Source organism: Erithacus rubecula (assembly GCF_903797595.1).
Source record: "Erithacus rubecula genome assembly, chromosome: 1".
NCBI classification, from domain to species: Eukaryota; Metazoa; Chordata; class Aves; order Passeriformes; family Muscicapidae; genus Erithacus; species Erithacus rubecula.
The window spans coordinates 76,534,949-76,562,736 of NC_136658.1; the positions used below are offsets into that span (position 1 = coordinate 76,534,949).

The 27,788-nt window shown below is 40.6% G+C and overlaps 1 protein-coding gene across 5 annotated transcripts in view; it reads right to left on the reverse strand.

The window, feature by feature from the left end:
- Positions 1-8,146: 8,146 nt before the first annotated feature.
- The window catches only part of CDK8 (cyclin dependent kinase 8), a 71,034-nt gene continuing 51,392 nt past the window's right edge, over positions 8,147-27,788 (reverse strand). For 2 of the 5 annotated variants that reach the window (XM_079317229.1, XM_079317232.1), the window contains exons 5-13: positions 27,084-27,141; positions 24,210-24,341; positions 22,236-22,379; positions 20,174-20,243; positions 19,055-19,127; positions 14,587-14,684; positions 13,194-13,272; positions 12,916-13,074; positions 8,147-9,369 (exon numbers count right to left, since the gene is read on the reverse strand). In XM_079317229.1, the coding sequence (XP_079173355.1) occupies positions 9,244-9,369; positions 12,916-13,074; positions 13,194-13,272; positions 14,587-14,684; positions 19,055-19,127; positions 20,174-20,243; positions 22,236-22,379; positions 24,210-24,341; positions 27,084-27,141 (939 nt within the window). In that variant the 3' untranslated portion in view covers positions 8,147-9,243. The remainder of the gene's footprint in view (positions 9,370-12,915; positions 13,075-13,193; positions 13,273-14,586; positions 14,685-19,054; positions 19,128-20,173; positions 20,244-22,235; positions 22,380-24,209; positions 24,342-27,083; positions 27,142-27,788) is intronic. The other 3 variants (XM_079317230.1, XM_079317231.1, XM_079317233.1) reach the window with 3 other exon arrangements.

Consider the following 27,788-nt stretch of genomic DNA (forward strand, 5'->3'; position numbering starts at 1 on the left):
TGAGGGTTTTTGGCTTTGACTGTCAGGCAATGGCCAGGCAAAGGCATCCCATATCAAAAGGCTCCAGCTGAGTTGGGCGAGTGGCCACACGGCAGGACTGAGGGGGCTGAGCAGAGCACATTTGCCAGGCTGCAGCCACAGTGACCTTCGTGTGGTGGCTCAGGGACAGCTGCCCCCACTGTGTGAGACCACTTGTGACAGAGGAGCAGTCACCCTTGGTCAGACCAAATGTCCATCTGACCCCACAGCTTGTCCCTGCCTGCCACAGATAACACGGGAAGAGGGCGAGGACAGGGTGAACCCACTGTAGCAGCTTCCCAACCTCTCCTTCCCACCCATGGGGATCCAAGGGACCTCCTGGGCTGAAGTTAGTGTCTCTGTAGGCAATAGGGTTCAAATTATTTTCCTTCCATGGCTTCTTCCTGCCGTGTTTTGGAGCTGTGTCTGGCACTGACAGGCTCCCATGGCAGAGCCCCACTGTGTAATGACATGCAGTGTGAAAGTACCTCTCTGCTTTGAAGCTGCTGCCTCCTGCTTTTGCTCCCTGCCTCCAAGGTGCTAGCTGCAAAAAGGCAATGAATGGCCATGGCCTATTTGCTGTCCCCAGGCCTCTTTTATCACCTTTTTGGCTGAAAACCCTTTTCCCTGCTATTGCAACTGCTCTACACACCTCCAGCTAGGCTGTCTGGGGTGGCTGCTGCACCTGCCTCTGGGGCAGAGGCTGAGAGCCCATCCCTGGCCCAGGCTGGCACCTGCAGCTGCACACAGTGAGCCACCAGGGCTGGGTGTCCCCACAGCCGTGCTGGCCACAGTGCAGGGCCATGGACAAAGCTCACACCTCACCCAAAGCCCTTTGTGCAGTCACTGTCATTGCCTTTATTTTTCAGTGCCCTTTTCTTCCCCATACAGCCAGTAACTTAGAAGCACGCACGGTATTTTTAGACCTAACTTAGAAGTGCTTCAGGTCTGCTATTGTGTGACTCAGCTGCCAGTGCTGTTTACTTTATTTTTACAATCAAACTGGGCAATTACAGCCCTGAACAGCTTTTAGACACTGCATTTCCTTGTCATGCTGTCAGAGCCTGCACTCGGCGCTGTCTGTAAAGCACTTTGCACACCCAGGTACGTGTCTGAAGGTTTTCTAAAGCAGGTGGAGAATAAAGCCCTGGGCTGTCACACCTCTTTCCTCTGCCTGCTTGCAAATCCACCTCCCTGTGCCCTTCACAGTGCCTCAGTGCCAGAGGATTGGGCACACTCTGCTGGGGATGCTCCCCGAGATGACAGCTCGCTAAGGATTGCTGCAGGATTTGGGTCACGGCCGGAGCGCAAGGTGGCATTTTCTCCCTAATGAAAGTATCTCTCACAGCTTTTTCCTTTCAGAGGAAGAAATCTTTGCAGCTCACATAGCCATTTGTACTGGTTTAATGATGCTCAAGACATTTATCCTGGGGGAGAGCTCTGCCTGAGCTCCCTGTTTACTTCAAACCCACTTATTTTTAACAACCTTTCCTCCAGTTCTTGAATCCTTCACCTGCACGAACATCTCCTCTAGATCATCTTTATTGAATACAGTTAAGTGTAGCTCATGGGGTTATTGAATTACAGGCATGAACTTAGCAAAATGAGATAAATCACTCACATATTAGCCTCTCTCTATTAAACACATCTCACCCGGAGGCATTTTTCCATAAAACAGTAACTATATATCAAGCATTTGAATATTTGAAGTAGCTAAGGCAGGCTTCTCCCAGCAAGAAGGCACACAACGGGAATGTAGCAGCCCTCTCTGAAGGATGTTTTACTGCCTAAAATATTTATTAGAAATAGCACTCTCTGTGTGAGGCTTGATCAGTAAGAGCCTGAGAGCTGCATTTTCTCAGATTTGGATCAGATCCTCTTCCATGCAATGTGGCACTAAGTGGAGGTGAATGCTGCCACCCAGCCCTGACACCCACCTCTGTCAGCCTCTGGCACAGAAGGGATAATGTCCTCTCTGGGCTTGCTCCCCAGTGGGCCCCTGCCAGGCACCAGAGTGAGGGGAGCTTGATTTGGGCAGGAGCAGCACTAGGAAATGTTGATGCCATCTGGGAATGCACAGGGAACTCAGCTGCAGGCTCAGCCCCCAGCAAGAGGGGGAGCAGCAGGTCCTGGTACTGCCCAGCCCCAAACCACATCACTGCCTGCCTGCCCTGCAGCACCCTTGCATTCATGCCCCCCCAAAGCATCTCCAGAATATTGGTTTGCTTTTCTCTCCAGGTAGTTTTCATCCTGGCACACCTTTTACTTCTCTTACCATGGCCTCAGCTTTGGCATTCTCAGAGTCCATGACATATAACCTTCCCTGCTCTGTGGTTTGACGTGTCTCGGGTTTGGGGGGCATTTTTTCCCCTCCCCGTGTGACTTGGAAGCCTGAGAGGGTGTGGGATCAGTCACTACCTGTGGGTATGTGTGCAAAATGTGCTGGAACCAAACCAGGGGGCAAAACTCCTCCTTCATGGCCTTTTGTTCAAACTGCATCTTCGTTATGCCCACTTCATCCTCCAAATCCAGATTTCTCATTCCTTTGAGGTATGTGCATGTTGCTGCTTTATGGACACTGCATGGGTGCAGCATAGGTTACTCCATTAAAACACAAACCTCTGGGATGCCATTCCTTCTTGCTCACAGTAAACTTGATTTCATACTTTTTACTCTCTATTTTAAAAAAACCCCAACAGATAAAAAAAGTATGTCAGACAAGCTTTCATGATAATGTTTTATATTGATCCATTTTCCCTGCTTTCTTTCCTGGTGGGAACTAAACTCACTCTTCTCCCACTGTGTAATATTTTAACCAAAATGATCCATCTCCTGTAAACATGACCCAGCATGGTTCATTTGAGTAGTGCTTTGGCACCTGTGTCCCCAACTTCCCCTACTGTGCCTCACTGTTCACACACTTGGGATGCTGCACTCATTGGTATTTTGTGGTCAAGGGCACAGCAATAAATCCCTAGGGGGCTGGAAATAGCATTAGAGATCCTGGCAGACACTGGAAGCACTGTGAGGAGGCAGGTGCTGTGTAAGGCAGCTGCAGGACATGGGCTGGTCTCCTCTTTCAGCCCATCACATCTGCCTTCCAGCAACCACACACTCTGCAGCTTTCCTGTGGGACTAAAGGAGGTTTTCCAGACTGTCCCTTCTGACAGTGGGTCCCCACAGCACCTTGAGCTATCAATGAACAGAGTCTGGCTGAGCCCCAGGGCACCAGGCCAGCCAACCTGACCGACCAGCCCCTTGCTGCCCACAGCCATCACCTCCCCTCCTCCCCTCAGAGCTGCACAGCACTGCCTGAGCCTCCTTCCTTCTCCTCCTGGGAGCTGGAGAAGCGTGTGATCACAGGTGACAGCCTCACCTCTTCACCCACGGAGCAGGGCTGGATGAGATCTGATCAAGCAGCTGCTGATCAGCCCCAGGCATCCTCGGCCCATCACTCAGGAGGCACAGGCTGCTCTGTGTCACAACTCCCTGCAGGGCTCTCCCAGCAAGGCCTCCAAAGACACTGAGGGCATTTCCAAACCAGCTGGTTTTGTCTGCAAGTGCAAGTAAATAGTGCAGCTGTATTACATACCTGCATGGCTGGTGGGAGTGAAATATGTTCTAGGAGTGTATAGAGGGATTTCCTGACTGGGACATCACATACTCCCTTCACCTTCTCTTGATCTGAAAGCAAGGTGGGGCAGAGAGCCAGAGCAAAGCCTGAAAGACATCAGGAGTGCCCAAGCTGTGTACGAGCTGCCTGCATTGAGCTGAGCACACCTCAAAGCAAAACCCCCTGCCACAGGGATCCTTGCTGGCACCCAAATGCAGGATTTATCCCAAAGAATCCTTCTCCACAGTTTGCTGAGTATCTCCATATTCTGATCTACAGCAGCACATGGCTGAGGCAGGTGTGAAGAATGCCAAACAATATATCCTACTGTGTCCCCTGTCCAGGTAAGGGCACAAACTCACTAAGGTGGAGCTTGGCTAAGTGTAGTTGAGAAACACTATAAACAGAAACAGTTTTGATTTTAAAAGGTGATCAATAAGAACAGCTCTTAGCACACCTGGCCAGCACATTGTGGGAAAATCAGCCAAATACTAAAGGCAACCCTGCATAAACCAATGTAGGACATGGTCAGATTTTGTGTCAAAGAAGAAATGAGCTCCTATGAAAGACAGGGGCTCTTCACACCTCAGGGCAAGACAATACCTCTGGGCCCTCTCAGTGTAACCACAGGCCTTCCAAAAGCATCTGCTCAAGGGCTATTCACCTCTGTCCCAGCACTCCTGTGAGCACTGTCCATGCACAAACCCCTACTCGATCTCCCTCCCTCCCTCCCTCGGCCAGCCTTATGCACCTAATGGGGGTCAGAGAGGTGGCTCTTCACACACCGTGGGTGACACATTGTACAAATTCACAGCTCCCACAAACATTAAACAAAGGCTTGTTCCAAGGGCATGGCAGCTTTCCCACACCCCTGGCTGAGCAAACGGAAACATTTCCCAAAAGCACACGCTGTAAAGGCTGTCCTTGGTGGTGCTGTGGGCTCAAGGCTATGTGCCAAGATGTGCTGAGCAGCTTAAATAACAACCACTCCTGCACTAGCCCTTCCACCACCCCTCCTGGCTCAGGGCATTACCCAGTCCACCTATGTAGGACCAGAAACATGAAGGGATAGTTGAATTCAGGGATAATTAAACTCCTAGAGAGCCAAGGACACGCACCCTAATTCTGGCAGGCTGAAAAGCACTTTTCAACATCTTGTGACATGGGAGCTTTCAGAGCAGTGATGGAGCTCATCCAGATTCCCACCCTGGGCTGGAGCTGGCGTGCATCACTCCAGGGCAATGGCTTCATTAACATCAGTGCCAGTGCCCAGCTCTCCAGCACAGGATCCCTGTAGTACAGACAGTCCTCTGCAGACAGCTCCTGCCATCAACTGAAGCCAAGCACCAAGAAAAAGGCTGCCTGAAATCCTCGAGAGGATCTTATCACAAGAGACCTGGTGGAAACAGCAGCAGCTTTGTTTCTGTTTTGCTTTCAAAGGGTAAGAACCTTTTTCTCTCTATAGCTTACTGCTGGAATACAGTTTGTACATCCCATCATTCAGATGTCTGACAAATTATTTCACAGAGTGTTCTTTATCCATAGCTGTGACAAGCAAATGACACTGATTTAGGCTCATCTACCTTGGTCTCCAGGGACGCTGGATATTAAACTGTCTCAGAACTGGCAGCCTGAAGCACTGTCACCACTCAGCCTGATGGAAGACACTGGCATGGTTGCCCTACTCAACAAAAAAAGGCTGCTCTGTTCAGGAGAGCAACTAAAATATGGTGTAGGGAGCACCACATTACTCATTCCTTCTGCAGAAATAAGGCTCATCTTAACCATGGCAACAGTATTTACCCCAAATGGCATGGCTGCAACTTCACCACTGGCCCCAAGAAATACTCCATGTCTTTCCTTCCTGATACACATCAAGTCCTATGAGGTCCTGCAGGCTCCATTGCCCCACTTGGCAGCCAAACTGCCTAACCATGCCCAAAAAAGATCAACAGGCACCACACATGAAAGGCAGAGACCACAGCTGGCCTTTCAGTGAAGCCAGAAAAGGGTTTGCCCAGCAGTGGCTTCAGAATGAAGGAATCACAGAATATCCTAAATTGGAAGGGACTCACAAGGATCATCAAAGTGCAACTCCTAGCTCTGTACAGAAAACCCCAAAAATCACAACAGCTGAGAGCATTATCTAAGTGCTTGAACTCTGGCAGGCTTGGTGCTATGGCCATTTCTCTGGGAAACTTGCTCTACTGTCCAGCCACCGTCTGGGTGAAGAACCTTTTCATAGTACCCAGTCTAAACCTCCCCTGAAAAAAAAAAAGCCAAAAGAAAACCTGAAGACTGGTCTACCCCTCAGCTGGGTATTGCTGGGGCATTGCCATGGGGAACTCAGTGAGTGCTCTGAGTATTTTCCTATTTATACATACACACAGAGGAAAGAACTGGACAAAACCAGTCTTCCAGTTCTTCCTTCTAGGAAGGTGGGACTGCTCCTCCCACCACTAATGCTGAAACCCTCCTTCAAAAGGGACCAGTGCAGAAGTTATTTATTTCTTTTGGATCTTTATTTAGTATGATAAATGCAGAGCTGCCACAGGCCAGGCTTGCTGGGAGTGCCAAGGTTAAGGTGCAATAGCAGATTTATCCCCACTATCAAGTTAAGCTTGTAGCCCATTTTCAACATAAGCCTACACTAGCAAAACAATTTGTCCTTTAATCACAGCAACAAAGACAGGCTCCCAGACTCCAGCTATTTTAAATGCACTCAGATGGGTCCAGATAATTGCTGGTGAGTAAGGAAAAGCTTTGAAGTTCTTGAATCCAGTAACAAAAGCTGAGCCACGTGAGGAAAGACGCACAGCTTGCATGCTGGCTGCTGCTGCCATCTCCTCACGGGAATTTGTAACTCTCCTATTAAATCCTTCTCAAAGGTGCTTTCTTCTCCTCCCCTCTCTGTAACCCTCATGTAAAAACCCCATCAAGAACATAACAGGATTAATGTATTTTTATACAGCTCAGGAAAGTAATTTAGAGCCTTGACCTCAGTATTTCTAAAGACAGTATTAAAAAGCTTATTTGATGCAGAAGATCCCTTGTAATTATAATTAATATTATGTGATTGAGCTCATCTGCAATACAGAATCATACCCTGTCTTCAAGGTACCAGAGGTTATACCATTAAAAAACTCTTTTCTCCAAAGGCCTAGAGAAAAAACCTCAAGTACCTTCTCACAAATGACCAGATGACTGAGACATCAGAAGAAGTCAAATATTAAGATTTAACTTCCCTGTAGGATCTGTTTGTTGATGCAATCTGCAATATATCTACTAAAAATGAAAATACAAGTGAATGAAATTGAGTAGCAGGCTATTCAAAACTAAATGCAGAATATAATTTATTTTATTATAATGATTTCATAAGCTGCATCTTTATCTCAAATGCATTTTTAATAAGAAAATTAAATTCAAGCATAAACAAATGGCAAGAGCACCTTTTGTCAACCTGAGGCATTATCTTTGGTAAAAATGAAATTGAAACGAGCCTGCTACTTTTCAGCTGTAGAAATCACAATATAGTGGTATCAAATAAAGTCTGCAATTACATGAATGTCATTTTGCATTAATATGAATATGCATCAACAGGAAACAAAAATCTGGGCCAATAGCACTTTAAGAAAAAAAAAAAAAAAAAAACATTACTCGGTACCATCTGAGTACCTGGGACCAGTCTGGACATGCTGAATGGGCAAGCTTAAAGCCTAAATATAAAATAAGAATAAAAACTGAAAATGCTTTTATTACTTGAAAAGCAAACCAGGAGAAGTTTAAGGCACTCCCACCTATATACATATATACTAATTTGTTCCAGAAACCAAGGAAAGAGATTTTCACACATTTCATGCCAAAATTAAAAGGCCATCATGAGGTATCATAAAAGCAGCATAAATTTTGCACTCCAATTTTCTTCTTTGGTTTCAAGTCTCCTGAATACTTGTACCTGTAGTCCCCCCAGTCAGGTAGCTTTATCCTCACCTCAAACATGGTTTGACTTTCAGGCTGGCTAATGATCTGGTTTTTGTTTTGTCCCCCACTGTCATCTCAGTGCGTTTGGAGGAATCACACCAGTTGATATTTACATTACACGAATCACCTGAAGAAAAATACCCTGTGTGTATTGCATACATTTATGTCAAAATCATGGTGTGGTATTACCTACCAAAATCAGAATGAGCTGCAGAAACCTAAGAAGAACTATCCAGACAGGAATGCCTCTGGATTTTGTACATGAAAAGGAGCTGCCTGATCTAGGAAATGTTGCTGGTAATAAACCCACTTTCAGAGTATCTCCAGCTGATCAGCTACATGTACAGAACAAGAGCAATGCCTTTTTTTTCCTGCTGTTTAACAGAAAAATTATCCTTCTTATGAATTAATGGAAGCCTGCTTTGCAAGACAAATTCCTCTTGGATGCCATTTCAAAGGACAACCTGATACAGATGTATGGATGGGGGAGCAAGGGGCTTTCAGTGATAAAAAGGAATACAGGCAAAGGTCATATGCAGATTTATGAAAAATAAATTTATTACATAACACCTTGTTTTAACAATGTTTGATTTTTTTTACTCAGAATACTTGTGTCATTCATGTAAAATAGTTTGATACAGTACATTGTATGTAAGTTTTTTCCTCATAAATTCTAAGGCTCTCCTAACACCTTGTTCCTCCAGCAGTAGGAATGGCACCCCTAAACAACGTGCGAACATTAAAAAAAAAAAAATTAACTGAATAAAATTTAAAATCCACTACACCAAGCTGGTTCTCAAAATTCATGACAAAATATCTGAATGGATGCCGCACCTTTTTAGGAAATATCATTCATGCTTTTTTAATCTCAAAGCATGCTCACAAATCATTAACACCAACAGGAAAAAAATAAAACACTGTCTATGACAATCATTTTAGTTTGTTTGCTGAACCAAACATGTTTATATCAATGACAACATACTTATTTTACTATCAAATAGCAGCTTTAATACCAGTCAAGTCATAGATTTCAAAACAAAAACAAAAACTTATGTCGGAAATAAATCTTTGGGATGTTTGTAATTGCTGGGAAAAAATGCAAACGCTTTCATGTTCTTTAAAAAAAATCTCATCGTAGCAATTGTGTCGGTCATAAAACATCGATCTAGGTGGAAAATGAACCAACCCACAAAAGTCACTAAAAATAAACGTCTATCAAAACTGTCTGAGAGTTACAGTTAGTTTGCTTTTTTGCCATGGTAACATATACTGTATGCTTCAAGTACCAGTTCAAAGATGTCGCGTACTATTGGTCAGATGAAGTTGTTACATCAAGAGAATTCACCACATACGACAACAAAAATGCTTGCCCCTAGCACACTTCACAGCTTCACCTGCTACAGACTGTCACTGAAAAAACGCATCGGTCAGTCTGAACCGTGTCAAGTAAACTACAGAAGTAGCATATCCACAACACAAACCGTGCTAGCACTTTCCTTTCAAGTGTCAGCCCGGAGCCGGGCAGAAGGCGGGGCCCCGCGGCAGGGCGGCGGTGCGGGTGTACAGTACATTCGTGCCCGAGCGCGCTCCCGGCTCGCAGCCGCGCCCGCGGCCGGGGCCGCACCGGCGGCTCAGTACCGGTGCGTCTGGTGCGAGTACTGCGGCGGCTGCTGCGAGGTAGCTGAGTAGCCCATGCTGCTCTGGGGCTGCGATGTGCTTGGTCCGGGGTTGGGGTAGGCAGCATGGGGGTTGGAACGCTGCGGGGGGAAGCACAGACACACAGCCCTTTGTAACATGGACACGGCAACGCAATTGCATCTACTGACTCCTTACTCAAGAGAGCTCAAAGCAGCTGCACTTCCAGGCTTTGTCCCGCTTGCTCTGACTGCAGCGGGTAACAGGCGTCAGGAATATCAGATCAGGGAATCTTCACCCACCACAGCCAAACCTCCAGCCAACCCTCCAGATGGCTACTGTGCACCTGCACACGACACTGGGCTACCACTCACAGCAGTAGTCTTCACTTGCTCCCTTCTCCCATCAGGATGGTAGACTCGGGTGGAGGTCCAGGTGAGGCATCTTACTGCTGATGAGCCACTCTGCCTTATTCTAGAGATTTTCACACACAGAGGATGCACCTGCCACCCTTTTGTGTGACCCAGGGGTACAGGCTGAGAGCGCTGTGACTGGGCTAAGGTGCCAACTATTGGCAGCCTTAAAATACTTAAGGGAGAGTTTAAAGACAAGAGCAACATGTTCCTCAAAGGAACCAGATATTTCAGGCAAAATATAATTAGATGGTGGCTTGGGAGGTTCAAGTGGGACACTGGAAGAGGGACCACTAAGGGGCCAGTACAGCACTGGAACAAGAACCTGCCACAGTATGAGAAGTCTCTATGAAGGTTTTTAAGATTCAGCTTAAGAAAGCCATGCTAACCTGAGTGAGCCACCCTGCTCCAAGTGGGGGACTTGGCTAGATGGTTTCCAGCACCCCCACAATTATGTGAATGGAGCATTCATCATTGCAAGAAGCTCGCAGCAAACCAGCAAGCACCTACTTAAAATTTAACCTAAAAGTTATTATTTACTGATCATGTGTTATAAAGAAGGACTGCCCATGAAATTTGCAATATAAGTATCTGACCACTTAGCAGCATTTAACATTTCATTAAATTAACACAATTTCAGTGCATTACTGTGTTGGTTTACATTCACATTAAGGTTTACATCCCTCACAAACTTTGCAGCATTTAGACACTGTAGTTTCTGAATTTTTGACATCACAGAACATGTGTTTTTTAGGACAAGCTGCTTCTAGAAGAGGTCTGGAAACTTCTATAAACTTTCCTTTATGCCAGGACTAGGGCATTGCTACTGAGACCTGAATAGGAAAAAAACTGTGGTGAACCAACACCCTGAGAAAGTAAAATATTAAGTCACAAAACAAAACAAAAACTCCAATTTTTTTTATTGTACAAAACTTAGAACAGAAGCTATACCCAGGATGCTGAGATGATGGCAGAAATAAGAAAGGCATACTATACTTGTTAACATGTGCTCACAGGACTGAGCTAACACTTCTAGAGAAAATGGGGACAAATGGCTGGACCAGCACTTAATGTCAGTGGGAACAAACCAGCTCTGCTGAAATGCACCATTAACACAGTGACTGAACTTTTGTGAAATTTGCCTTCAGCCTTGAGAAAAGGACTAAGGCACTCATGAACAGAAGGCTCACTGCTCTGGACCATCCTTCTCCATATTGCAAACACAGGATGTAATTCAAAAGAGCAAAAGTCCTGAACATTGGTTTTGCCCATGTGTGGCTCCTGCATGCAGGAAACCATCACAAATTTAACCATTCAAAACTGACCACTCATTTCAGCTGTAAAACACTCCCTGCATCATGACTTCTAAAACAGATCTTATTTTAAGAGAGAGGTAATGAAAAACCAGATTCTTTCATGACACCCACAGCAACAAATGGCTTTTGTTTAAGAACAAAAGTAAATATCCAATCCTTTCTAAATACCATTAAGCACCCAGAGGGTTATCACAAGCAAAAGCTCAGAGCAGTGGAAATGCTCCAGACTGTTTAATCACATTGCCTTTGGGAGTGTCACATTGCAGATTTAAACAAGGAGGCAAGAAAGTCTGTGTGCCATGTGTCTACTATTTTTATGCATGGCAAAAAAGGATATGAGGTCAATGTGCCCTGCAGAGAGTAATTGGACTTCTGAGTGAATGCAGAAACTGTCTTAGTGTGCCTTGCCCAGGAGATGGCAATCCTTCTTCACAAGCTTTATATGGGGAATTTGAGCAAATCAAATGAAGAACAAAGGAACAGGTGTTTGATTAAAACACCGGGGCTGCATTGTAATGTTTGTTTTCCCTCTTCTCAAATTGCTGGATTAGAAGCAAAAAATCTGAGGAATTTTTTTCAGGAAGACCTGAAACCATCAGTTGGAAACTCTTAACTGCTTTTGTTCTACTGCTAGCAAGTTCAGGTCTCCTCTTTGATTATCATGTTTCCCAGACACCTTAATCAGAACAAATCTACTGACTGCTTCTTTGCAAGGCTAGGAGGGAAAAGATGTATTTTTTTCAAAAATCAGGTACTTTCCCTCCTAGAAAGACAGCAGAAAGATTGGCCAGGAGCAGTCAAGTTATCAGTAAGAGCTCCCGAGACAAAAAAGCAGCAGCCACCACTATCTTAAGGGGAAAAGTATTCTGAAATTATAATTTTTCAACAAGGGCTGCCCCCAGCTGTCATCCCAGGATGGATATCTGCAAGTACAAAAATTCTGATGAGCATGAACTGAAAATGAACCAATGCCAACCCTGGCTGAGCAATTTGAGTCCTCTGACTTATGAGCCAGCAAACCTCAGCTCTGGTTCACAGAACTAGGAGCTGAAGTTTGTTCAAAATGCCACAATACAGCAGCAAAATGAGGTGAAGGGCATGTAAATAGGCCATGTAAATGGAGCTCCCTGACACAGTACACACAACCTCTGAATCAACCTCCTTAGATGTGCAACTCCACCCAAGGGCAAGATTAAGAAAGTTACAGCTGCATTTGCCTTCTGCTCTGTGTCTGTGTTTTTAAGAAGTGGGAGAAGGAGCTAATTAAAAGGCCAAAACAGCAATTGGCTGCAGCTAGCCAGATTGAAAGGGATGAAACTCCTATAAAAATGCCTGTGATGGATAATCCTACTAAAAGATGACATTTATACTTAGAGGCACCCCACCCTGCAAAACTATAGTTAAGGCACACCACTGTCTCAAATAGCTTTAAAAATGTATATTGTTCAAGGAGAATGACTTGCAAACTGATGTGTTACTGGTGTATCCTGAGATAAACTGAACAAAGACACTTGGGGACCATATGAAGGGTGCCACAATAAAGTGCCTGGAAATGATCTTATTTCACAGCTTTTTTACTGCAACATCCTCTGCTACCTACCATTACAGGCTTGTTTGAGCAAGAAATTGCATTTTTAGGTGATACAGAGAACAGCATAACAGGCTCCTGGTCCATAACTATTAGTGTTCCCTATTATGAAGGTAATAATTGGTAACTCTAATAATGTCTGATCCTAATTTCCTTACTGCCAACCTAAAGAGCATCAGGATATCAACAAATCATCAACTAAATGAATCTGAAAAAAAACCCCAAAACAACAAAATATGCCAAAAAGTAAAAGTTAATACAGTGACATTTACAAAATTATTTTTTTTAGTTTGAAGAAACATGCTCTAAACATGAAAAGCAAATACACAATATGTGAATAAAACAAAATACCTGATAGTCTGAGGTCATAATAAGTCCACCTGAGGTAGTGGTAGGAGGAACAACTCTCACTTTTTTCAGTGGGGGTCCCTGTGTGTGACTGTTGTCTTGGTTCCCTGGATGACCAGTTCCATTAGTATGGTTATTGCCCTGCTGCTGCTGCTGGTTCTTCTCAATTGTTTAAACACAAAGAAAAATTTCAACTCAAAAGCAGTCCATGAAATAACATGAAATCAGGAAATAGTGTAAAAGCCAGTGAAACATGATGATACTGTTCTTCTAGTACTTACTTTGTCTCCTTTATCATCTGGTTCTTCTTCTGTTAAAAATTCTCGTTTTGGGTAAGGGATTTGACAACCTGCAAAAACACTGTCCCCCAAAAAAAGTCTATTTATCACTGTTTTAGAACAGAAGGGTTAGACCTGTAAGATTCACACTTCACCCATGATAGTTACAAGTTGCCTGAGCCATCATTTAATACTTGCAACTAAGGGAGAAATTTTCCCTATCACATATTCTAAACTTTGTAAAAACATATTCACATTTAATTTTAATGTTCACTTTACTCTTATACACTAACTTAAGCTACCAATATTTTTTTTTGTTGGTTAGAAAAGTACATCACCTGTTAGGTATCTGCGAGGGCACAAAGAGCTACCTCACTACAGCTCTTGTGTAATTCAGTCTCAGGACTAATGAAAAATACTCCTGGAAACTTCACTATTAACAAAACCACCTGGAAAAAGTTTAAAAGTAAATAGAAATTTCACCTGTCAATTCATATCTCACAGTCCACATGGATTTGCTAATATTTACCTGCCCTTCATCACTAGAATATATTTATAATAAAGTCTTTGTACACCTGTTAGCAATACTCATTGTGTATTCACATTAAAATGTCAACCTAAATTTGAGAAAAAAGCCAAACACTACCATAAAAGCAGTTTCTGCAACAGCCAATCATTCACATGACTTGAAATCACAGAGAAAGGTCAGAAGATGCTATAAATAATCCAGTAAGGCTTTAGTGAAATAATTTCATTTTTAATTAATTCCTTATAAGTATACATATTTTATAAATTCCTCTCTACATAAGGGTAGAGAATCACAGACAGGATGTACTAATAGCTTTCCTAAGAGGGTGTACAGTCATGCTTTCTGGCTAGTCTTTTGGAAGAAGGGCTTAATTTTTAATGAAATCATTCACTGTCCATAAATTTTCTCCCTTTTGTAAATCTGCCTGTGCAAACAAAAAAAGAGGTGTCTACAAAAAATGGATTTAAGTTGTTAAGGATGACAGCACAGAGACACAGTGAATTTACAACAAAGGCTAGGACAAAAATGTAAACTAATTAGAGACTGTCATCTAGTATTCTGAGGCAAAGAAGTGGACATGCAGGCACTTAGCAGTTGTCTACCAAGATCTGCAGCATGCATAATCAACCTGTCACTGAGTAACAAGATTAGTGCTGCAACTAATAGGATCAAAGTTCCATAAAGCAAGAGATTAATAAAAATGCTACTTAATTTTTAAAACCACGAATGGCATTTTAGTAGTTATAGCTTTCTTTGGTTGTTAGACAGTATTTAGCTCAATATTCACAAACATACTTAGGGCAGAGAGAAAGCACAGCTCTAAAGCATCTCTGAATGCACTGATAGGTTAATAAACTGACCACTTACTCGGACGTGGGAAGAGGATCTTCCAAGAAGTAAGGATCCTGCATAGCCTGTTCTGAGGTAATTCTCTTTATTGGATCCATAGTGAGCAATTTCTGAAGCTGGGGAAAAAAAAAGAAAACAAAAAAGAAGAAAAAAAATAGAAAAAAAAGAAAAACAAACAAAAAAACACCTTTACATTACCAAAATTATGTATAGAAACTTCACTGTATTCCAGAAAGACAAGATGATATAAATGTGTCTGAACTCAAAAGCCAAACCATAAATGCCATAACCACATTCTTCTCTCCTTTTAAAATAGAAACTTCATTTCCAATCAAAAGACACCTATTTTCACTTGAAAAGATCAGGACACTCAGTTCCAGCCACAAGTGTTCTATCAAAACCATTAAAGTTTCCACAATGTACTAGCAACTTTAATCACAAAATTATTTGGGTTGGAAGGGCCCTTTCAAGGTCAGTTAGTCCAACCCCCTGCCATGAGCAGGGACACATTTAACTAAACCAGGTTATTCAGAGCCCTGTCAAGCCCAGCTTTGAACACTTCCAATGATGGGGGCATCCACAACTTTGTGCAACCTGTTCCAGAGCCTCATCACTCTCTGAATATACAATTTCTTCTGATATCCAATCTAAATCTACCTTATTTCATTATAAAGCCATTATCTCTTATTCTATCAAAAAACTCTTCCTCTCCAGATTTCTTGGAGACCCCTTTCCAAGCACTGAAAGGTGCTATAAGGTCTCCTGGAGCTTTCTCTTCTCCAGGCTGAACAAATCCTGCTCTCTCAGCCTGTCTTTAGAGAAAAGGTGCTCCAGACCTCTAATCACCTTTATGGCCCTCCTCTGGACACAGCACTCCAGCTGAGGCCATGTGAACTAGCAACATCAGACCATAATTACTTTATTTAGCTCTAGTGCTGAGTTGCAGTGATGCATTCTTAAACTACATGTTTCTTATTCAACAAGTTTGCTGTACATGCACATACTTCTCTCCATCCACCCAAGCAGCTGTCCTGGACAAGCAACATGAGATAACCTTTAGATATCACACAGAAAAAATAGTGAGTTTTCATGCTTCACCAATACAACAATTTTGCCCAAGGCAAAATTGCACCATGACATATTGTAAAAGACAATGGTCTTTAAAACAAATGTTTCACTTTTAATCTGTATTGCATTATTTTAAAACTGTGGATCTAACAAGAAAATAGGTAAATAATATTAATTTACATTTCCTATTCATACTTTTTATAGGAGTCATATATTCACCTTTTCAAAAAGGTCCAGTGTCATGATCTAGCTCTAAACTGGCTCTCTGCTTTCACTAGCTATTAAGTGAGAATTCATAAGTGCAATGCAAATCTCCACACTTCAAAAGCTGAGGTTAAGAAAGTACATTTCCCTCCTCAGCCTTCAGTTTTGACAGCATGGTTAAGAACATCATAACTATGAATTGCCACCATCAATCCTGTTGTGTTTTCACATCATCCACAAGAATTCACAGTTAAGTTATTTCAGTTCTCTGAGTCAACAGGAAGTTTTTATAGAATAGTATGTTGAACAAGCCAGTTGTTACTCTCCCATAAAGCACTGCCAAAAGCCAGAAAAGGAAAAGGCAAATCATGACAAACAACTGCCAACACCCTGAAAAGCACAAATAAAAACCACTGCAAAATTCTAGTATAATTTCTGGTGATTGGGTTCTAGAGATGTCCATTCCATGCTGACAAGCCTTGGTCATGATCAGCCATACAAAAAGAAATCAAAATGATTGTGCCACCATTATATACTCAGGTAATCAAAACTTTGGTTCTGTCCCCTAAAGATCACCTGGCTAAATGACACAATAAAAATGCAGTAAAATTCATACATCATCAATGAATAGGACAAACACTACAGTTCATAGGGACCAAAGTAACCACATAAAGATCAAGAATCACTAAATTAACCAAAAACAGCAGTTGTTTGCCATCTTCTAGGGCATAAATAAATAGGAAAAAAATCAAGAATGTGGAAGTGGAGAAACAGTAAGCTGCAATAGCAGGCAGGAGCCAAAATTTTCTTAAGCTAACACATCAGTTCTGCCTGTGAAAAGGGACCATGTACAAGAACATCTGTAAAGAGGAGGAAAAAATCTGGTTCATTCAAGTTGGGGAATCAAAACTTTTTTTTTTTGGAATTGACAACAATCTCTAGATTTATGTATTTTAAAACAGTAGATTATAAACATCTTTTTAATCTGTTCTGATGCAGACAGTAAAAGGAAAATATACTTGTATCTGAACAGCTGTGAAAGAGCAAGATCTTGGAATACCTCTGGAAGAACTGGCACCAAGAAAATCACTGAATTTGTTCAGACTTTGCTGGAGAGGCCCAAGGCATTCATTGGCAGGTGAGCTTAGCCTCAAACAAGAGTGGAAACCTAAGACAAGTTCAAATTTTGGCAGCTCCTGAACAGTATTTTAAGACATTATTCTGGAAAGCTCCAGTTTTTTTAATGGGATCCAGTGAACTGTTCTGACAGACAGCAGTCAACAGAAAATTGAGAAAATTCTCTTAGAGCTAATGAGCTTCACAGTACTTCTCTCACACCCAGAGCTATGGCAGGCATGAAATAGCACAGCTCCTACACTGCTAAATGCCCTGACTGCTCTTCAGCTTCCTTGCCACTGACTGATAGCATCCAAACCACTCAAAGCTCCCCTCCTTGCCATAGCTGTGTTGGGTGAACGTGGGTGAGGTACCAGCTGAGGAGTGTGTTCAGTGTGGGGTCCAAGTTCCAACTCCCTTATGATCCTGTTGTTCAGCATGGACAGACATAACCAAGCATGGAGGAGTGGCAGTGATCTGGCCAAGGACACCATTCCCTGACTCTATATGTTAATGTAACCACTGCTTTTTGGTACAAACACACTGAACTTGTTCACACAGTTACAATCCTCCTGTGCTACAGCAGAGTGAAGAGAAAATGCTGCATTAAATGTTTTAAACTATTTTCATCTGACTATTTTGTGTCTAGCTTTGTTACTCTGTTGAAAACAATATCTAATCTTGCAAGACAAAACACATGAGAAATAGATTGGTTTGGAAAGAGCATTCACAGCTTGTCAGAGAATGCTAACTCAGAGAAAGTCTTGTTATGGGGCCTCTCTGAGAGGACTGGTTTGCTCACTTATGCAAACATCTCTAGTTTCAGTAACTTTTAACCTCAGAGAGCAAAGACACTTCACAGTAAATGATGCATACAGTACAGCTGCAATAATTACCTGATTCAGCTGGTTGTACTGTTGGGTTTAATCTGAACCTTAAATATATGCTCTGTCTCAGACTGAAGTATAACTCATCTGCTTGGAAACCTCCATTCAAACCTGCTCAAGCAGTGTGCCATAAGAAGAATATTGCATCAGATCTGGTCTGACTGGAGAATAAATTCCAGGATTTATACAGGGAAGAATATTGAACAGAAAAAAGACAGCTGCTTAAAAACTGCTTGTGTCTGATTATCCAGGAAGGTACAGCTTCCAATGACTTGAGCAAAAGCCATGTGGCCTTCAGATGTCCAGGACTCTCCACCACCTTCCCTTTTGCTCCCAATTTGTTCTTCTCATATCCAAGATGAAAAGTCTCCTTTTTCTCCCTCACTCCCATCCACCTCCCAAATAATCTATTTACTTTATCATTTGAGCCTGAAAACATTTAACCTGAGTAGGAAACATCAAGATAAGGAGTGCTAAAATTCAGAGAGATTAGACACCCTTAAATTCCTTCTTCTCTAAATACATGTATACAGTTTTTTTGTAGCAACTTGAATGTTCTTTAAAACACAGACATAAAGGCTCATTAATTTCTGAAACAATATCACACAAGCACTTCCAGGGCTGAGCAAGTCTGTAATTTTAACTGGAGTCTTCAGAAAGAACTTAGACATTCTAGAGAGAACTACTTGTTGTAAGGGTTCTACAAAGTACTCATAAGGAAGCTACAAAAGATTAGTAGAAGACATATTAAACTTTTCCAAACTACATGTCCAAGTCCTAAGTTTTCTTTTTAAGTCTGTAAGATGCAAACTCGTATCATATCATAGCATGGATTGGGTTGGAACGTACCTAAATAACACATTTTGTCCCAACTCTCCTTCCAGGTTGATCCAAGTCACATCCAACCTGGTCTTAAAACCCTTCAAAGCATGGGGCATCCAGAACTCCTCTGTGTAAACTGCCCCAAGTGTCCCACCACCCTCACATTCAAGAACTTCTTCCTAATACACAGTCCAGTGAATGACACTCAGAATCAATTTATCAATGTGAGAGGATAAAGTGATTTTGCAATTTTCAGATTGCAGAGTATCAGTTATTCCTAACTTTTTTTATAATGTTAGTAACAGTGATTAGACACCATCTCAACTCTCACTTGAAAGAACTGTAACATATATGAGTAATTTGATTTTTTTATGTATGCAGTAACTTACCAAGTGGAATGCCTTACTATCTGGTTTAACTTTATGTTTTTCCATATATTTGATAAGGCTGCAGTTGGTGTACCTAGAAAAGGAAACAGAAGTGATATTTCTAATATGCAAATCATTGATACTGCAAAGTTTTCTTGGTAGCCACAAAACATATTAATTAGAACAGTTTAGTCTCCCTGCAAATCCAATAAGCAGGGAAAAAAAACACACTATCAACACCAGAGATGCCTTAAAAATCATAACTGCAGAAAGGCATGTCTTCCTCACATCCTTATAAAAGCATATCACACCTACACAAAAAGCACACTTTTAACCCACATGCAGACAAGCAAACTATCAACTGGATTTAAACTGCCTGGTAACAATTTTACTACTATACTGTTTGATTCTGTGTATTTCTTGTGACAGTGAAAATAGAGATAAATACTAACTCCATCTGAATGCTCTCCTGCAACCTACAGGTAGCTACAAGAACATTCCCATATTTACTTTTTTTTTTTTTTAAGAGAAGCTCAAATAAAAGGTTTTTAAATGGTTGCAATATCATAGCAGATACAAGTAATGTATGTAACTGTACAGCCCCAAATGCCTGAGCATTTGGGAGACCAGACAACAGGGTGGCATTTTAAGTGCAGGTATTAGCCTGTGGCAACAGGACAGCAAAGCTGAAGGGCATTTTTCTTCTTTAGTCACTGTAAGCTACCCTAGACACCAAACCTGACAATTATACCCACTGTTTGCTGGAAATGGTATAAAGTTACCAGACCCCTTTTAAGCAGCTATTACAGAAAATCATTGCTAATACCATAGATTTGGGAACAGCTGTGCTTTGACACACTGTGCTTTGCAAACTTCAGAGCTGCATGGGGTGTTACTGGCATCACCTGCTTCACAGCTGCCCCCTTACCCTTTACAGCCTCTCTGGCTACTCTTCTGAGCCACACCACCTCAACAGGCCAAGTTCACCACTATCAAACAACTCTCATTTTCCACAGTCTAAGTCATAACAATTTAATAGTCCTTGTTTGGCATCTACATAGAAAACAACTTGAAACTGCAAGAGATTTAGTAGGAAGGATATAAAATATGCTTCATTGAGAGAGCTCAACTCAGACTTACGTATTTCTCCGGAAATCTTTCATCAAGGTTGAATGTTCTGGCATCTTTTTTATGTCTTCCCAATCTTTATCTGCAAAACAGTATTAATTATTTTTCCCCCCTCTCTGTGAGTGAAACAAAGCATTTCCAAGTATATTCACAGCCTTTTTATTTTTTTAAATTTTGCTTCTCTAACCTTGCAGTTGCTTATGCCTTTGTACTCCCTAGCTCCTATTCCTTCATCACCTCTTCAGAATAAATCATACCAACACCTAAGAGGTTCCAGCTGAGTACTGACTAACTCAAGAACTTGAAAAAAAGAGATGCCAGCTACAGTGCCCACAAAACAATGCCAGAGAAAAACACATCAGGCCTTGTGCTTGAAATCCTTCAGGACTATTATTTAATTTGTTTAGACACAGCTGTGATCCCAGGACAGGAGTACACAGGACTCCAGCCAATTCTGTCACCTTCTAAGGGATTCTCTGCTCTGACTGCACTTTTAGTTACACGAAAATGCCCAGAGGTATTTCTGCAAAGTAACAAATACTGTTAGCAAAAAAAAAAAAGTTAAGAAAGTAAAGTCTGCACACTCAAATTAAATAATTCATCTCAATGTAGAACAAGGCTAAAATGGATTTTAAAATAACAAAAAAACCCTCACTATCAGCACCTAGCCTCAAATGCCTTAAACTCTTGAAAAGGCTCTGTGGGCAAGTAATTTGGTTTAATTCAAATCTTTACTACATCCGAAAAATGCAGAACATCAAGTTTAAAAGCATTAAATAAATAAATATATAAATAAATGATTCAGAGATAATTATTTAATTATTACTTAGTTAAAATATTCTCATCTCTCCTATCCCAGAGACATGAGAAGCTGTTTCAGATATGGCAAGTGTCAATTAAAACACAGAAAATTGCTGCAATCGAATGAAAAGCATTTCTTGGTAAGAACCAAAGAACTCCAGAGGCCAAATGTAGACCATTAGAAAGGATTAATGAAACCAATCAGAAAACCAAAATGAGAGTATGATCTACTTATGCAAGCTATACTAAAGCAATATAAAACCCAAATGAACTACAAAAAGTATATAAAGGTAAAATTCTAGCTCAAAAAGCAGAAGGGGAGAGTATTGCTTAAGAAGCAAAAGTAAGGAGACAATATGCAAAGGGAACATTTCTGTGAATCTTATACAGCAGTACAGAAGCAATGAAGTACCCACACAAAAAAAAAAAAAAAAAAAAAGCAAAAAGCAAAAATAAGAGCATGTTTAATAATAAAATTCTAGAACCACACAAACACACAGACCACAAAAGTCATGTGAAAGGAAGAGGCAAGTCCAGAAAATAAAAAAGAAAGAAAACACAATTAAAAGTGGAGCAGGGAACACAAGCAGTGAGGAGAAAGATAAACAAGAAGTAAAAATAAGGCCCCTGTAACTCTGACTCCTGCAATCATGTGAACACTAGAAGACAAAGTATTAACTGAAGCAAGGCAGCCTGCATACAAACAAGGTATGACCAACACTGAGGGGAAAATTCAACATGTGATATCCCCACTGTAATTGGTTTTGGTTCATACTACCAGTTCTTTCTGGTTTAGAATGAAGAAATTTATCACCAGCTTTCCACTGGGGCGGGGGGGAGGGGGGGGAAATCAGTACCCTTCTTTACTTCCAAATTGTATGTTTAATTTGGCATAAGTTAAACAAATGCATAATATTCACTAAATATATATATATATATATTTGCTTGGTTTCATAAATCATCAGTTGTCTTCCAAATAAATAATCAGTACTGAAGAAGTGCAGAAATATTCCTTCTTATTTTTACTCATTCACCATTAAATACAATTTTTTAAAATTATAGAGCATTGGTACAGATATACACAAAGATAACCCTATAGTTAATAAAGGGGAAAATATCTATTTTGACCATTGGATTCTAGATTTATAACTCATGAAATAAAGATAGTATTTAAACAGCTCTGTTGCTTTGATCAGCTGCCACCTTCATATGCAAAGAAAGCAATATGGATATCTTTCTTTGAACAGTGGTGATAAAAAAATACAGTATGTACCTGCAGGAAATCCCATTACATTGAATATTCTGTCCAGCTGGTCATGGTGATAAGGATTACTAGTTTTGATATCTTCTTGTCGACAATGGAATATTGGCTCTGATGTTAGCAGCTCTGCAAATATACACCCTATGGCCCAAATATCTTTAAAAAAGGAGAACAGAAATAAAAACAACAAATGAATCTTTCCAAAAGCATCTGGATGAGGTGAATGTTAGTGTTTAGCTTATCAGAGATAAGGTTCCTGTATTGAAAATCTTAAGTTTCTATTGTAGAAGTGCAAAACTTGCTCAACTTTTTCTTTTAGCTTTGAAGGAAGGTACCCATTCCAGTAACTACACAGGAGCTGAGGGAATATCATACAAGTTTTTGTGGAGTTAGTGTAATTACCACTTAACATTGCAAAAAATTAGTTTGGTTAAGATTAAAAGTGAAGGAAACTATTGGGGTAACTGTCAACACACAAAACAAAGAAAAGCCAACCAGCATCCTGCCCATTCAGTGCCACACTGTCCTGACCAAGAAATGTGCAATTGCTGATCAGCCAAGTTTATGTAAATGACCCCAAAAGTACAAGCTGAAAAGTAGCAGTATTGGTATAAACCAAATGCTATCTGTAACACCTTGAGAATAATCAGCAAACTGCTACAAGCCCACATACCTCACAACTTTGTAATAATATTCATTAAAAAACCCCCACAAACTCTACAACCTTTCTCTTTTCACTGTGACTTTCCTATCTAATAATCAGATCACCTGACTTTTCCCAGTTGTTTTCTCAATTTTTTTCTAGTATATACAAACACAATTTTTAACTCAAAGTAGTGCTACACTGAGCCTTGAATGAACAAGGTCATAAACAAGGACAAAAGCAAGTAATGTAGACAGCATAACCCCATTACCCAGTGTTTTTACACAGTCATTTTTTATCTACACTGATAAAACTATGTACTAAAGGTTATGACTGCCCATGCAGTTTCACACGCTGCAATCAAAAGAAATGGCAGTAAAGTGAGGGAACGTGCAAACACAACAAATTAAGCAGTTTAAAGGAACATATAAAAATGTATCTACAAAAGAAACACAGTATTAACAGAAAAAGTAAACAAGAATACATTTAAGGCATAAACATTAGAATTGCTGACAGAAACACAGATATAATCTTTAAAAAAACAAGAAAAAAAGACTGAGTTCTGAGGAAGACTTTCAGGTTACAGAAACACCACCACAGTATGCTGACATACAACCTCCATGTCTATGCAAAGTGGAGTACCTGCTAAGGAAGTTATTTCCTTCCAGGCTGCCAGCCTTTAACACATCTTTCAAACCAGGCAGCAAGAGAAAAACTTCCCAATGCTTTTTCCTACAGTCTCTCTACCCTTCCACAGCAAATCAATCCAGTAGAACTGATCTCCCTCCAGTTTGCTGCTGGGTTTTCTTCCCCTGTTCTACAGCCCACAGAAGCTCTGGTCATCTGTCATTTGACTTTGAAAAAAGGCACAGAGAGGCTAAAATGCAGCTTACTTTTACAGTTTAGCTTCAGTGCAGCCACTGTATTCTCCATTCTGTATATTCTTTATTTCATATATTTATAACACTAGGAAATAGCCTCTGCAATAAAATTAATGCACTGTGCCTCACAGTCATCTTAATATGAATTGTACTAGCAGTTATAAGATGCTTCCACATTTTTTATAGCCTCTAACAGCATTTATGAAAGTTCTGTGTGAAAGCCACAAACTTAGATTGCATTGCAGGGCATTTGGAGTCAAAACCCAGTAATGTATTTCATTTCTATATATATATATAGCCTGAGACCCCAGTAAACAATTTGTCAAAGATTCATGTTTCCTCAAGAAACAAGTAACGTACCTTTAATTCAGCTACTGTCCTTTGAACAATTTATCAAAGCTTCAATATCTGAGTACAGTTCAATAAAGAATAAAATAGTACATTTTTATCAAATTTACTTACCAATAGCTTTGGTATAATGCCTTGCTCCAAGAAGCAACTCTGGAGCTCGATACCAGAAGGTTACAACTACTGGATCCAAGTCTGCTAAAGGCTTCAGAGGTGAATTAAATAATCGGGCAAAGCCCATGTCAGCTGCAAAATTCAAAGAGAGATGCTTCAAAATTTGAGGGAAACCAACAATCCTCTTTTTTTTTTTTTTTTTAACAAACTGAGTTGTTAGCACTATCATCACTCCTAAATAAAATGCAAAGGCGGACTGTAGCAGATATTAACTCTCTGAGCAGATTTTCAAATCTCTGTAGAAGTTACTGAATGACATCACCTATGAAGTATATCATTATAAATCATTACTAACATGAGTCATTTACAACAAAGAATTAACCATTGTTCTGAAGAAGTGCATCAACTCCTCAGGACACTGGTAAATCCTGACTCATTTTTACCTATGTTCTCTGGTAAAATACTCCCATTATTACAGGATGATTTTTCATAAAGCAGCAATTTTTAAAGTGTGCAAAATGCAGATTCTGCAAAGGTTAGAATGATTTATAATAGATACATGCATGTGACAAAAGCTCCCTCCTCATGAACTTAGCTGTAGCAAGACTTCCTTCACACAAAAACAGCAACTAAGCCTACAGCATCTGCCTCTCTGCTGATTTGCTATCAAGATGCATTTACAGTATCAACATACCAGTACTGAATACCATTCAGGCTATGATTTTAAAATTTGGGTTGTGGGCATTACATCATTAAAAACTGTTTTTTAGAATTTGTAGTGTACAACTACCTAGAAAGTTGTCTGAACTACCAAATATAAGTCATACATAAAAAAAATGGGCAGAGATTAAAATATGCAGCTTTACCCATGAAATTGCTTTCCTGACCCACCAACCCCCAAATCCCAAGACAGATTGACCCTATCATGTAGGGATATTCACATGCTGAGAAAGACTTGAATGAAATGAGATGAGTAGCCACCCTGATGGAAAAGGACCTGCATGCTATAGCTCACTGAGGGAATACTGCAGTGTAAATATGGGTCTCCAACTTGACTAGACAATCCTTAATTATTTTTTCATATGCATTCCTATTTATGATTGCTTTAATGCATTTAAAAAGAGAAGCATTTTACAGTTTTTTACATTAAAAAAAATCAATTACTCAAAATTGATCAAGTCACTAATAACTGAATAATAAGGAAAATTGTTCGCAGAAAGTGAGTTTATGACCCAAAAAGACACAAAAAGCCTATAAAAATTATTTCAAGTTAAATACCAGTTATGTATTTTTTAGAAAAATTAGTTACACTGGAAACATGGAAGCCCTTTGTATGTGTATAACTTCTGCATTCTTTTACTGCTGTGGCAATCTTAAGACAATAATAAAAAAAAAAAATCTACATTTTGATAATACACTTAGAAATCCAAGGTTCCCCTCCCTCTTTCCCTGCTGGGAATGGATGGCTCAGAGGACTGGTGGCCCAATACAGAATCTTTCACCTGTCCATGAATAGAGTCTGACTTAATTTAGTTGTTTACTAAGTTATTCTCAAATTAATTCAAATCTATAAATTAAATAAATGGGTGGTCTATGTGTAATCACTAGCAAGTAGTTGTGTACAGCAAATATCACCACCACTATCAAAAGTGAGTCCAGAGGATGACCTACTTTCTCTGTTTTGGAAGAAACCCTCCATGAAGAGTAAGGTAATATGAAGCAATTTCCCCTGTTGCTGTCCGTGCTGTACCTGTTTACTATGCAGACCTCAATCCCTACTGTGAACCTTAAAGCTCACATTAAAAACTTTCAGAGTAGGATCTGCAGAAGCCTTCAATCCTGGCCATCATTCCCTGCATTCCAAAGGACAAGGAAAGGCCTAGAGCAGCACTGAACGCTCCCTGAAAATCCTACCCTGAATCATTATCCTAGTGATTAACAATATAGTTCAGATAAACAAAACAGTAAGAGAACAGAGTAACAATGCAGAAGAGTAATCTCATAAAAGAAAGCCAGAGGGAAGTGAAAAACACGAACTAGCTTTAAAAAACCCTTCCAAATGGGACTGCATTACCATAACAAATGTAAGCAGGCTGTGCATTAGTAGCCTGCTATTAGAGCACTGCCATGATAATGCACAGCCTGGTACAGTTTATTATTATTAGACTACTGTTAATTTTTATTTATGCATTTAGTTTAAAACAACTGAATTTCTACAAATCATCCTCTCACTGCAAACAGTAACTCCCACCAGAAAATGTTTCAATAGTGTGGAAGTGTTGGGTCCTTTCTAACCTGGCACATCCCAGGCTAAGCATTTAGCATTAGATATTAGATCTCACTAGACACTGTGGATAGATTTTTGTGTTTTTTGCTCTTCTGTTCACTCCCAAGGGACCTGCTTACTCTTTAAAGAATATTTTGTAGGCTGAATGCCATCTTTGATTCCATTATAAGATTTAAGGTTTGTGGCAATGAGTAGTTCCCTATTTAGCTTTTTATAAGCAGCAGCAAGATGTCATGGCATTAGAGGTAAATGGAGGAAATTTTAAAATCGTATTTCTTTCTCCTTCTTTCCTCCTAGCTAGCTGTCATCTTTAACCCTCCCATCAAAATCCCCCACCCCACACAAACACCCACTTAAGCAAAATATAATGACATTTTCCACTTTTTATTGATGAGGCTACAGCATTTCATTGTCAGAACTGGTACATGGGGTTAATATGATGAAGCAAGTCACCCAGAAAACAGCATTTAGGCAATGTGCCCAGGCACATACTGGTATTACAGTGACTACTTTAGGTGGTACAACTGCACCTTCAGAACATTCTAACTTAAATGCTACACTGGGACTTATCAAAGATATAAACATACCAATTTTTACTCTTCCTCGCTCAGGACCTTCACCCATAACTAAAATATTAGCAGGTTTCTGTGGAAAAAAAAATAAATATACAATACATATACCACGATAAACCTAAACATCAGTCTCTGAAAAGTTAATTAAGCTTTGTTTTGCCAGTTTTCAACCAACTTTGTTTTGACAAAAATGACAAGTTTCTCTGTCACAGTAAGGCTGTGCAAGGACCCAGACACAGGCTCTCCCTGACTGCATCTGCCCAGCAGCACCTTCCCTACGGACACCCTGGTGTCTGTCCTCAACACGCTCGAGCCGGCAGCCTCGGAGCCGCTGGGATGTCTGCCCAAAAAGCCCTAGATCCTTTCCAGGGGGAGCAGCCCCCCTGCTGCCCACCACCCCAACAGCAGGGGTGGGAAGCCAGCTCTACACAAAGTTTTGCCCAGGGTTATTAGGCACATTTGCACATTGTACATAAAAAAATACACAAGTGAGATACAGATGAAGCATTACCATATCACTTGATATTGGAGAGAACACTCAGCTAAATTTTTCCTATTTACAAATGTTTACCAATTTACACAGCTGCAAAACTGGAAAGCACTGCCTTTATGTTTTTCTTCTGCCTTTCCTTTGTTTTACTATGGAAGCAAGTTAAAGAACTCAGAGTTTGGCTGGTTAGAAACACGACAACCCACTTCATAATCCTCTATTTTCTGCTG